Here is a 12915-nt window from a genome sequence, read left to right on the forward strand (position 1 = left end):
AGGCTTCACTGGACAGCATTTATCCCTGGCGTGGCAGAATCAGAGAACTGGAGAGTTGGATGGGATCCCAATGGTCTTTTAGTTCAACCCACTGCAATGCTGGAGTCGCAGCTGGTGGTGGTCTGCTAAGCAGCTGGCATTCTCAGCACAGAAACATCTGCTCAGGAAAGAGGGATGGGTGAATCTAGCCATTTCAGTTTCACTGCGTTTCTCGTTTTTCAAAGCCTTAAGTTCAGCCCCACAGATTTCCACATCAGTGCATCATCATCATCATCATCAACATTTATTAATTAAATAAATTTTCTGTTTTACAGTTTAGAATACTCATTTAAACATCCTTAAATTACCAATGACTTCCCTTCTTCTCTTTCCATGGTTCATTTTGCGTTTCATAAATCCCTGCATTTTTTTACAAAAACTAAGCCATTCAGTATTCCATAATTACATCCATCAAAACTTATTTACACTGTTGAATTTATCTTTATGCTGCCAACATTTTCAATAAACATTTTTCAATCTTATTCTGACTTTCGGGGTTGGTGTGTTGTGCGACAAGCACAGAGAGTGCAATGAGATTGAGTGTTTGGGGGGGAGGCTCGGTTAATTTCACTGTACACAGGTTGTACATTAACAATAAAGATATTATTATTATTATTATTATTATTATTATTATTATTATTATTATTAGTTGTTGTCAGGGAACTGCCATCGGAGCCAAGAGTGGAGGTAAGGCTCCCCGACCATGCAGGAGAAGGGACCAGTAGAGGGAGAGAGAACACTCCCTTTGGGGAAGGTAATCAGCGTGACACCGGGGAGGAAGGGGATCAGGGAAAGACTTTGGAGAGAGGGCTCTGAGACTCTTCCACAGAGACCAGCGGGGAGAGTCCAGGACCTCCGCTGGCTACGCCTACTCTGCGCAGGAAACTTCCGCGCAGGGAGGCTAGGCGGAGACTGGGCGTCAAGGAATTTTTATGTTGGAAGAAATTCAGGAAACGCCCACTGACGGATTCTGCCAGTGACTGACACAGTCATGGAGAAAGGGCTGTCCAGCCAGGGAAAGGTTTAGCCAGGCAACGTTGCCTAGAGCTTCAGCACGAGCAACCCCAATTCCCATTACATTAGTATTAGTATTTTCTTATTCTATATGTCAAGTCTGCAAACTGCATATTCTGTCAGCTTAAGTTGCCATTCTTCTTTAGTTGGGACCTCACTCATTTTCCATTTCTGGGCTAACAAAACACGGGTCACAATAGTGGCATATTATTATTATTATTATGCCGATGAAAATTCATTGGCATTTTTAGTCTCCATTTCTCATATTTCCCATTTTGGCATGCAATTTAACCACACATTTGGTGCAGAACTCTCCCCTCAATATACACCCCTAATATACATAAGATATGGTTTTATTAACACACACACATATATATGTGCCACCTGAGGCTAGGATAGAGGTGCTCACAGAATCAACATCCCAACAGATTTTGCATCCTCCTTAGGGTTCCAGGAGAGCCTCAAAGTCTAGCACTGAGCAGAGATGCCTCTGTGTCTCCACCTTCCAGCATCAGCCCAACACCTGCGTACAACCCTTCCCTACACAGAATCATAGCTTGGCCTATTGTTCACCACCCTAGGAGGATGTTCGCATCCAGCCAGATGAGGTGGGAAAAGGCCCACCCATTTGTCTCTATGGCAACAAGGCAACCTCATTTAGATGCTGTGAGAAGCACTTAACTGGCCAGCAGCTATGGCCATTATCTTACAAAGAAACATTTCTAATCATCGCCTCTCCTACAACAGACCCTCCAAGTGTCCCTATTTTCCAGGGGCAGTCCCGGATTTACAGAAGCTATCCCGGTTTCTTATTTGATCCTGAAACGTCCCGCATTTCCTTAGGACGTCCTATTTTAATTGGAGAAACGTTGGAGGGTATGGAGTTATGCGACCCCCGAGCCAAGAAGATAAGTAACTATACAACCTTTAGAAGACGTCTGAAGGCAACCCTGTACAGTGGTACCTCGGTTTAAGAACAGTCCGGTTTAAGAACAATTTGGTTTACAAACTCCTCAAAACTGACTATGGCAGTTTTAAGTATGGCAGACCAACCATACTATCTACCTGTTCCTCAAAACTGGAAATAGTGTCTTGGTTTGAGAACTTTACCTCAGTCTAAGAACGGAATCCAAACCGTAGAAAGGCACTGTCGGCGGGAGGCCTCAATAGGGAAAGTGCACCTCGGTTTAAGAACGGTTTCGATTTAAGAATGGACTTCCGGAACGGATTAAGTTTGTAAACTGAGGTACTACTGTATAGTTCTTTTAATGTTTTAGTGTGTGTGTGTTGAAAGCTACCCAGAGTGGCTGGGGCAACCCAGTCAGATTGATAGGGTAATAATAATAATAATAATAATAATAATAATAATAATAATAATAATGGAATAGGACATCGCCATTTTCATCTGAGAAATGTTGGAGGGTATGCTACTGGATCCAATGAAGTGGGATGTCAGAAGAATCAGGACAGTTTTTCAAAGTCTGATAGTTATTTATACTTCCAGACCCCTCCTGCCACCCCCTTGCGCCCCCAGGTAACCCCCCATGGGATAGTAGCACCCACTTTTAAAGTGCTGTGGTTGAGCACCTGCCTGGCCTTTGGAAGAAAAAGAGGGGGGAGGGGGAGGGATGCATGTATGTATTTGAGATGTTCTTGCTGCACTCTGCCCTTTCTTCCCTTCAGGCAGTTTTGGAACCAGCGGATTTGTGGATTTGACACCCTTCAGCTTTTCTGACTGAGCAATTCCATCAGAAGCGCTCAAGGAACCAAACAATGGGTGGCTTATCTTTTGCTCTGGAGGCACTGTGGAAAAAGCGGGGCAAGCCTCTCTGGCACACAAAGGCCCTTCAGTCTCCTGTTCTTCAGCTGGATAGAGCAAGTCTTCTCTCGCCCAGGGCAGGTGAGTGGAAACTCCCAAGAGGAGAAGGAGGAGGAAATGCCTTGTCTGGCTGAAGAGCCCAGCCTCCACCAAGGCCGAAAAGGCAAGCCACTGGACCTAGATGGGTGGTGCGCAGCACTGATTTTCTGCCCCACCAAGGGAAGCCAGTTACTGGGCAAAGCAGATTTGGACTTGAAACCTGGGTGCATGAATGCAATTCAGCGCTGCAGTGCTTGTTAAAGCATGTATAAAAAGGTAAAGGGACCCCTGACCATTCGGTCCAGTCGTGGCCGACTCTGGGATTGCAGCACTCATCTCGCTTTATTGGCCAAGGGAGCCGGCGTACAGCTTCCGGGTCATATGGCCAGCATGACTAAGCTGCTTCTGGCGAACCAGAGCAGCGCACGGAAACGCCGTTTACCTTCCCACCAGAGCGGTACCTATTTATCTACTTGCACTTTGATGTGCTTTCGAACTGCTAGGTTGGCAGGAGCAGGGACCAAGCAACGGGAGCTCACCCCGTCGCGGGGATTCGAACTGCCAACCTTCTGATCGGCAAGTCCTAGGCTCTGTGGTTTAACCCACAGCGCCACCCACATCCCTATACATGTATACTTAGCATGTATACTTAGCAGTAAAGTCTCATGTCAATGACAGAGCACACTCTCTGCATACAGACTTTTCCCCTGCCCAGAGATTAGATAAATGCTGCCAGTCAGAGCAGGCAAGCAGGCAGTACAGATGTAGGAGGACCAACATGCTCCATGAAGGCAGCTTCTCTTGGCAGTTAAAGGATTCCAGTTTGACTCCAATTATGCTTGCGATACCCTTAACATGTCCCTGAAATGCCCCAGCAAGATACAAAGAGGATTGAATGGGCTACAAAATTTATTTATTTATTTATTAAATTTATAAATGAACAAAGAGACAATTCATTTAGGGAAGGTCATAGCTCAATGGCAAAAGAACCCAAGCTCTGCATGCACAAGATCACTGGTTCAATTCCCAGTACCTCCAGTTCGAAAGATCCGGTAGGAATTGATGGGAATGGCCTCTGCCTGAGCTGCTGCCTGTCAGAGCAGACAATATTGGGGTTGGCTAGACCAAGAGTCTGACCTGGTAGAAGGCAACTTCCTAGAGCAATGGTTCCCAAACTTTTTCCAGCCGCTGCCCCTTCGGTTTCATAAGACTCATCCCCAGTGGCCCCTTACCCTACCCTGTAAAAAGCATGATTTGGAATAGTATCTTGCATGAACCACCTAGGAAGACAATAACTCAATAGCGTTCAAATCAGGCACAATTTAATTGCACATTTGTACAAAATCCAGGTAAATTCCACCAAACGGATTAACTTGTTGCAATGATAATACCAGCTTTTCAAAGCCTTATAGTCATTCATACTTCTAGGCAGGAGCTGGAAAGATTGACACACCCCCCAAGGGCGCAGGCCCGGAATTGGGGGCGGGAGGCACAAAATTGTGCCTCTCCACTCTGGCTGGGAGTAGCTAGGAGCCCACCTACTTTGCCATGTGCTCCTTCGCTCCTCCAAATGACCAACATCTCCTTGCCAAGGGTGCAAGGGAGCCTACATATGTTCCTGCTTCTAGCACCCCTTGCTGCCCCCTTGCTTCTTAGAGAACCCCCCCCCCAATTCCACTGCCACCCAGGGGGTGGTACCCTCACTTTGGGAACTATTCACTGTCTTAGGTACCATCTCTGTCATTTTTTCCAGCACCTACTGAAGACCTTCCTCTCCCAACGAGCCCTTTAAGTGTGGATCTCGACTCTTGTCTGCACCTGTCCTGGGATTGCTTGTATTATTTCATCGCTTGTTGTTCGATGCCCTCTTCTCCTTTGGGGAGAAGGAGGGCATATAAATTCAATAAATAAATGTTGCTGCAGACCTGATAGTCACAATCCAGCAGCATCTCTGCGAGGGTCCTCCTGGGTGGAGCAAGAGCCTTGTGTCCTGGAATAACCTCAACATCAAAATGGATAAAGCACCGCTCGAAAGGGCGATTGCATCTTTGCCGAAGCAACAGAATTACCCACTTAGTGCACATAAGAGCCAGAAGACTGTCAGGCCCCTTGGCAAGGAAACAGGCTGCCTTGGCGCCTGCCCGCTAGCTCAGCTCACAGAGCTTGGCCCGCAGGGGTTTCCCTTTCTGGTCCCTTGAACACCTTCAGCCTGGAGCTTCTCCTTCCTGATTCCCAGCACATGAACAGGAGGAAGCTGCCATGCCAAACCATTGGTCCATCTAGTTCTGTGTTTCCTGCACTGACTGGCAGCAGCTCTTCTGGGTTTCAGAGAGAGCTCTCTCCCAGCCCTCTCTGGAGATGCCAGTGAGGATTGTAGCTGGTGCCTTCAAAGCACTTCCACTAAGCTATGAGCCTTCGCCTGCTGTTCCCATTGGGCAGTTTCCCCAGGAGGAGGTGGACTGGATGGGCAACAGCCACTGATGCCCCTTGTCCAAATCTGTCCACCTGTCTCCTTATGCTCACATATCCTAGAATCGTAGAGTTGGAAGGGACCCTGAGGATCATCTAGTCGAACCCCCTGCAATGCAGGAATATGCAGCTGTCCTTTACGGGGACTGAACTTGCAACCTTGGCGTTATCAGCACCATGCTCTAACCAAGTGAGCTATCCAGGTAGAGCAACAAAAACAGTTTTAAAAACCCACAGTAGACAGCAGATTTGTTTGGGGCAGCTTTTTTAATCAGGAGGACTATAACTCAGCAGCTGAGTATTAAATTTGGGTGCAAAAGGTTCAGACCCCAATGGCAACTCCAGGCAGGGCTGGGAGTGACTCCCTGTCTGAAGCCCTGGACAGCTGCTGCTGGTCAGAGCATGATGAACAAATATCCTGAGCTGGTATAAGGGAAGATTTGCTTCTATACAAGGCTGAGATAATTCCAGCTTTCCAGCCCTGATCCCTTGCCTTAGAGTCCTCTACCTTATTGGGTTCCGGGGGTTCTTGTGGTGGGCATAGCAAAATGCTTATTCTGCAGCAGAAAAAAACCTGGCTGTGCTCAGAACCTCTCTGCAAGACACCTAAACACACCCCAACATAAATGAAAGGAAGGAAGGAATAGACAACACCCTCCCCAGGAAAGCAAACCCCCCCCCATAAAAACTTGATTTAAATTCAAACGGGCGGGCAGGGGGAGAACAGGGCCTTGATGAGTGCCAAGGGGGCTGTCAGAGAATGTCATGGTGCCAGGAGGAGATAATACTGGGGTTAGTGGACCTCCAATGAAACTCACTCATTACATTGCTAAACTATGGAACTCACTGCCACAGGAGGCAGTGAATGGCCACCAACGTCATGGTCAGAGGCAGGAAATGTTTCTGAATACAAGTTGCTGGAAACTGCAGGAGAGCGGAGGGCTCTTGTACTCAAATCCTGCTGGTGGTATGTTTCCCTCGTGGGTGGGCCACTGTGAGTATAGGATGCTGGACTAAATGGGCCACACCTCAGCCAAGGCTCCCCCCACATTCTGTGCTTTTTCTTGCGCAGATATTCTATGTTGGGGGCGGATTGCAGGTGTTTGGGGAAGTCTAGCTAGCCAGCTGCGGGCTCGGTTACTGCAAGGCAGCAGGGCCCAGAACAGCAAAATCATTCCAGGAACTTTGAAAGGCAGACAAGTTGTGGCGCTTGGGTTTCAGTGGGGCTTCGGTTTTGGCAGACGGGCGGGCTGCTGCGTGAGTGGCACTGCTTTACTTCTCCCAGTCAAGATGAAGTGGGTGGGGAGACAAGGGAGGTGGGAGCTTAAAAAGGGAAGAGCCCAGGTGAAGAGGAGAGGCAGCCACCTGAGATACAGACACCTCTCAGGACTGGAGACAAGTCAAAGTCTGCTTTGTTAGTGGACTGGAATAATTCCATCAAGGTCTGCAGGTAAGTGCATGAGCACATGGGGGCTGGTTAGGACTCAGAGCACAGTTTGCAAGGATAATCTGGGTGATGTAAACTGACCCGCAGGCAGAAGCTGGGATTTTGGGCAAGTCACAGTCAGCCTTGGAGTGATGCTGCAAGGGGAAAAGGTTGCAAAATAAAGCTTAACTTTATCCACTACAGTGGTACCTCAGGTTACATACGCTTCAGGTTACATACGCTTCAGGTTACAGACTCCACTAACCCAGAAATAGTACCTCGGGTTAAGAACTTTGCTTCAGGATGAGAACAGAAATAGTGCGGCAGCAGCGGGAGGCCCCATTAGCTAAAGTGGTACCTCAGGTTAAGAACAGTTTCAGGTTAAGAACAGACCTCCAGAACAAATTAAGTTCTTAACCCGAGGTACCACTGTACTTTCAATGTAGTTTATCTATGGAACTCACTGCCACACGAGTCAGTGAAGGCCAGCAACCTAGACAGCTTTAGAAGAGGATTAGACAGATTCATGGGGGTATCGATTGCTACTAGCTACATTGGCTATGCTCTGCCTCCACAGTTGGAGCAAAAAATGCTTCTGAATACCAGTTGAGAGTTGCTGGTTTCCACAGGCATCTGGTTGGCCACTGTAAGAACAGGATACTGGACTGGGTGGGCCACTGGCCTGATCCAGCAAACAAGTTCTTTTGTTCAAAACCACTTTGCACACTCAACAAGATGTGCAAATGGCACGTCCCGATTGATTGGTGCGCAAATAGACCTGGAGAGGGTGGGGCAGGGGACTTGATGCTGCAAATAGGTTGCTGAGACATCACAAGCAGGTCATTGCCAGCAGCTGTTGCAGTTTTAAAAAACTTTAGTCCAAAACATCTGGGAGAAATCTACAACTCCCATCAGCCTCGGCCAAGATGACTGGGGGTTGTAGTTCAAAATGGCCATGTTGGCTGGGGGTGGTGGGAGTTTGCAGTCCAAAGCATTTGGAGGGAACCAGGTGGCTTTGACGCCACAACCAGAGAAGACGGAGGGGGATAGGATAGACGTCTTCAAATATCTGAAGGGCTGTTCCATGGAGGATGGAGCAAGCTTGTTTTCTGCTGCTCCAGAGGGGAGGACCGGAACCAATGGATTCAAATGGCAAGGAAGGAAATTCCATCTAAACATTGGGAAGAACCTTCCGACGGTAAGAGCTGCTTGGCAGTGGAATGGGCTTCCTCGGAAGGTAGTGGACTCTCCTTCCTTGCAGTTTTAAAAAAGAGATTAGATGGCCATCTGCCAGGGATTCTTTAGCTGTGATTTCTGCATTTCAGGGGGACAAACTAGATGACTTTTGCATGGTCCTGTCTCACCCAACAGTCCTATGTGTGTTGTTTTGTGCACTCTCTCCCTCTCTCTCACACACACTGATGTTGCCTTGTGTATTTACTAATGCCAAGCCTCTCTCTTTCAGAGACCCCAGAGGCCATGCCAACTCTCCTCTCTGCCGCCGTCCTCTCGGTGCTGCTGGCCACAGGCTGCTGGACTTATGAAGCCACCCCTGGAGTCGGTTGCCACCTCCATCGTGAGCTGCAGGGCTTGGGGGTTAGGGGGGGGAAAGCAGCCAGTCCTCAGCAGGGGACTGTCTGCCTCCGCAAAGAAGCTGCAGGGAGAGAAGGTGTCTGGGCCCTTCTCACACCTGTAGGGCCTGGCGTCCAGCGTTCCCAGGAGTCTTGCTCAATTCGCTGTGAATCCTGCCTTGCAGGGGGGGGGATTCGACTAGATGATGCTAAGGGGGTCCCTCCCAACCCTACAATTCTGGGATTCTATAATAAAAGTTCTGGGCTGGCTCCGGCAAAGCTATGCAATTACATAGATCAATGCAACAGCGATACCGATCCAAAGCCTCTCAGAAGCAGTGGGTTCAGTGTCATAAAGACCCACAAAAGGGTCCTTCCAGGGATTTGAGCCCGGCTGGAGATGCAAGGATCTCAGCCTGGGAAGGCAAGAGACAACAAAACAAAACAAAACTGGAAACTCTTGCCTTTTTTTTAATTGTCAAAGCAGGTTTTTGGAATCATCCTGGATTATCACCAATTATTTAGAATCCATCCTTGGTGGATAGGTTCACTATAAAATTCCCCCTGCCCCAAAAGAAAATAATAGAGAATATATCTTAAGAATTTGAGCAGATTTTGTTTTTTAAAAAAAACTCAAACAACAGCAGGAATGTTATGACCATAGATAGGCCAATAAAAGCCACTTCCCCCCTTCTTTTTAAAACAGGGGTTGGGAATACCATTTGTATTGCACCTAACTGCTGTGTGGGGTGGCGTGGGCAGTAGGGAGACTGGGGGCCAGAGGGGGCCACATCTGGCCCTGAATGAGATGGAGAACCCCAGCCCTGTTCTAAAGCAAAAGCATTCCTTCCTTTGGCATGTTTTTAGGGTTGCCATGTGTCCTTCCCCCCCCCCCCAGGACGTCCTCTTTTTTCAGGGGTAAAATTTCCGTCCAGGTGGATTTCTTATATTTGCAAAAATGTCATGTGTTCTCTTTTGCTGCCCACCCACGACTGCCCTGCTCTTCCTCCTCCTCCTCTCCCAGCTTTCAGCGTGACCATCAAGAGTGACCCCCGAGGGAGCTGCCGCAGCAGGCAAACGGTCCAGGCCTGCGTGGGCTACTGCGAATCCAGCGCCTTCCCCTCCAAGTACTCCGTCCTCCTGGCCAGCAACTTCAAGCACAACATCACGTCCGTCTCCCAGTGCTGCACCATCGCCAAGATGCAGAAGGTGAGTGAAACGGACACCCATCTATGTAACTGGAACTTACACACACCCTGCAACCGGTTTAATACTGGTTGCTTTAAGCAAACACAGAGTTAAACTGCGGAACTCACTGTTGCAGGATGCTCGCCAACCTGGGTGGCTTTAAAAGAGGAATGGGCAAATCCATGGAGAATAAGACTATTGGTGACTTCTAGTTATGCTCTGGCTAATAATAAGAATAATCATCACAATAATTTATTATTTATACCCTGTCCATCTGGCTGGGTTTTCCTAGCCACTCTGGGTGGCATCCAACCGAATATGAAAAACAGCATCAAACATTAAAAACTTCCCTAAACAGGACCGCCTTCAGTTGTCCTTTATAAGTAAAATAGTTGCTTATTGCCTTGATATCTGCTGGGAGGGCGTTCCACAGGGTGGGCGCCACTACCGAGAAGGCCCTCTGCCTGGTTCCCTGTAGTCTCACGTCTTGCAGTGAGGGAACCATTAGAAGGCCCTTGGTGCTGGACCTCAGGGTCTGGGCTCTGCCTCCACTGCATGCCCTCCAATATTTGTCTGGTGAAATAATAAATAAATAAATAAATAATGATGTTATTTATACTTTGCCCATCTGACTGGGTTGCTCCAGCCACTCTGGGCAGCTTCCAACTTATTAAAAATAATAAAACATTGAACATTAAAAAAAACCTTCCCCATACAGGACTGCCTTCAAATGTCTTCTAAAGGCTGTAGTTACCGTATTTTTTGCACCATAACACTCAATTTTTTCCTCCTAGAAAGTAAGGGGAAATGTCTGTGTGTGTTATGGAGCGAATGCCTACGGGTGGCGGGGGGGATATGCTGCAGTCATGAGCAGAGGATCCATGGTTCCCCTTCCTTCCCTCCTCCGTGGTTACAAAGCACGGATCCACATGGATCCTCAGGATTTTTGCATTGGGCTACTCCAAACTCACTGTCAGATCACATGTCTGTGGCCACAGCATGAACCACAAAAATCATATATCCACTATTTCGTTTAGATTTTTCTTCTTCTTGTTTTCCTCCTCTAAGAACTACGTGCGTGTTATAGTCTGGTGCGTGTTATAGAGCGAAAAATACGGTACTTTTATCTCCTCGGCTCTGGGTTTGCATAATTCCATACCATCCAACATTTCTCCGCTGAAAAAAAGGAAAAGCAGGACATTCTGGGATCAAATCAGAAACTGAGACAGCTTCTGTAAATCTGGGACTATCCCTGGATAATAGGGACACCTGGAGGGTCTGCTGGCACTGTTGGGGCAGCAATGCTTTTGAATCCCAGTTGCTGGAAGCCACAGGAGGGGAGTGGGCTCTTGGGCTTGGGGGTCCTGCTTGTGGGCTTCCGAATGACATCTGGTTGGCCACTGTGAGAACAGGATGCTGGACCAGATGGAGTCCCTTTGGCCTGATCCAGCCAGCTCTTATGTTCCTATAACTAGCAATGTGGTGATGGCAAGTGTGGTGGTGGCGGCCCCAGCCCCTCCTGTTTGGTTGGTTCTGCCAGTGGAGGCAGAGAGAATGATAGGCACCAAGTCAGACCCATTGGTTCATTTAGTTCAGTGATGTCTACACTGACTGGCAGCAGCTCTCTGGGATTTCCGGCAGGAATCTCTCCCAGCCCTCCTGGGAGATGCCAGCAGGGATTGAAACTGGGACCTCCTGCTTGCAAGGCAGATGCTCTGCCACTGAGTTATGGCCCTTTCCCCATATACGAAAATCTAGAGAAAGGGGTAGGTTGCAGCTCATGAAACTCTGGACTAGGCTGAAGGTGAGCATTACATGGCAAAGGCCTAGTTAGAAAAGGGGCTGAAGTGGGCGGTCAGAGCAGGAAATTCCAGGCTCCCACAGCATGGTGCTGAAAATGCCAAGGTTGCAGATTTGATCCCCGTATGAGACAGCTACGTAGTCCTGCAAAGCAGGGGGTTGGACTAGATCATTGTCAGAATCGCTTCTGAATACAATTCTAGGATTCTACAATCCTAGAACTGTAGAATTCGAAGGATACCTCCAAGGGTTAATCCACGTCCGACCCTGTGTAAGGCAGGAATCACAGCTAAGTAATCCCCGACCAACGACCATCCAACCTCTGCTTAACCATCAGTGAAGGAGTGTCCACCACCTTCCAAAGTACAGCTCTTACTGTCAGAAAAGTTCTTCCTATTGTTTAGTTGGAATCTCTTTCCGTGTCAGTGCCAGTGTGGTGTAGTGGTTAAGAGTGGTAGATTCATAATCTGGTATCCCGGCTTCGCGTCTCTGCTGGGTGACCTGGGTCACACTTCTCTGAAGTCTCTCAGCTCCACTCACCTCACAGAGTGTTTGTTGTGGGGGAGGAAGGGAAAGGAGAATGTTAGCCGCTTTGAGACTCCTTAAAGGGAGTGAAAGGCGGGATATCAAATCCAAACTCGGCTTCTTCTCTTCTTCATTTGAACCTGTATGTTCAGGTCCTTCCCTCTGGAGCAGCAGAATACAAGCTTGCTCCATCTTCCATGTGCCAGCCCTTTAGATCGTTGCAGACGGCTCTCCTTTCACCTCTTCTCTTCTCCTGGCTAAACATGCCATCTTCTGCTCTTTTCTTTCTCCTACAGATAAAGGTGCATCTGCGTTGTGGGGCCACACGGCCCGAGACCATAGAAGTCTTCACAGCAAAGACTTGCCAGTGTGACGTGTGCCGCCTCTCCAGATATTAGGAAGTTGGCGGTCCCATCCCTGCTTGCGGCCTTTCTATGCTATCAATTGCCGGCTCTCACTCCCCTGGTCTCCCCCTTCCCCTCTCCCAACCAGAGTTTGCTTAATTCAAGGATGTAGCCCAGGGGCAGCTGCCTGCAGAGCCACGCTGACACCTACTACATCCCCCAAATATTGCCTCCTTACATACTTGGCAAACGAGTGAACTCAACTAGCCTGAAGGCTGCAGTGGCGGGAGAGGCTGGGGCCACTCCCCCCCCCTTGTGGGGGCTCTGCCCCACAAGTTGCAAACGCAAGCAAGCAGAAGAAACCTTTTGTGGAAACAAGGAGGATATAAATACAACGAAATAAAATATAAAACCACAACCATGATTCTCCCAGCTCTTTTCACCGTTCAGATCTCAGAGGCATCAGTGCCACCTGCCCAGCCGCGCTCCCCCCAAAGCCACTGACATCAGACGTCAAAATCAGCCGTGACATGGAAGGTTTCTCTTTATTGAATACAGACTCGTCCAGCAAAAGGAACACAGGGCAAGGGCGAAACTTTTAATAAATAAGACCGACGACGCCCCTGCCCCCCTTCAACAAAATAGCTCTCTTCTGCAGCATCCTCCCTCCCCCCCCCACCC

General features: G+C 48.4%; 1 protein-coding gene across 3 annotated transcripts; it reads left to right on the top strand.

Annotated features, from left to right (window-relative positions):
• Window positions 1-2449: 2449 nt before the first annotated feature.
• Window positions 2450-12915, top strand: GPHA2 (glycoprotein hormone subunit alpha 2; the record flags this gene model as incomplete). Of its 3 annotated transcripts, none has more annotated exons than XM_081174278.1 (4): window positions 2450-2953; window positions 8272-8382; window positions 9402-9586; window positions 12187-12915. In XM_081174278.1, 4 exons carry the CDS (start codon window positions 2827-2829, stop codon window positions 12286-12288), a joined length of 525 nt encoding a protein of 174 aa, XP_081030404.1. In that variant the 3' UTR covers window positions 12289-12915. The 3 variants fall into 3 exon arrangements, with proteins under 3 accessions (XP_081030404.1, XP_081030406.1, XP_081030405.1); XM_081174280.1 differs by lacking the exon at window positions 2450-2953 and adding an exon at window positions 6564-6830; XM_081174279.1 differs by lacking the exon at window positions 2450-2953 and having other exon boundaries at window positions 8250-8382.

Source organism: Podarcis bocagei (genome assembly GCF_964188305.1).
Source record: "Podarcis bocagei genome assembly, chromosome: 16".
NCBI lineage: Eukaryota > Metazoa > Chordata > Lepidosauria > Squamata > Lacertidae > Podarcis > Podarcis bocagei.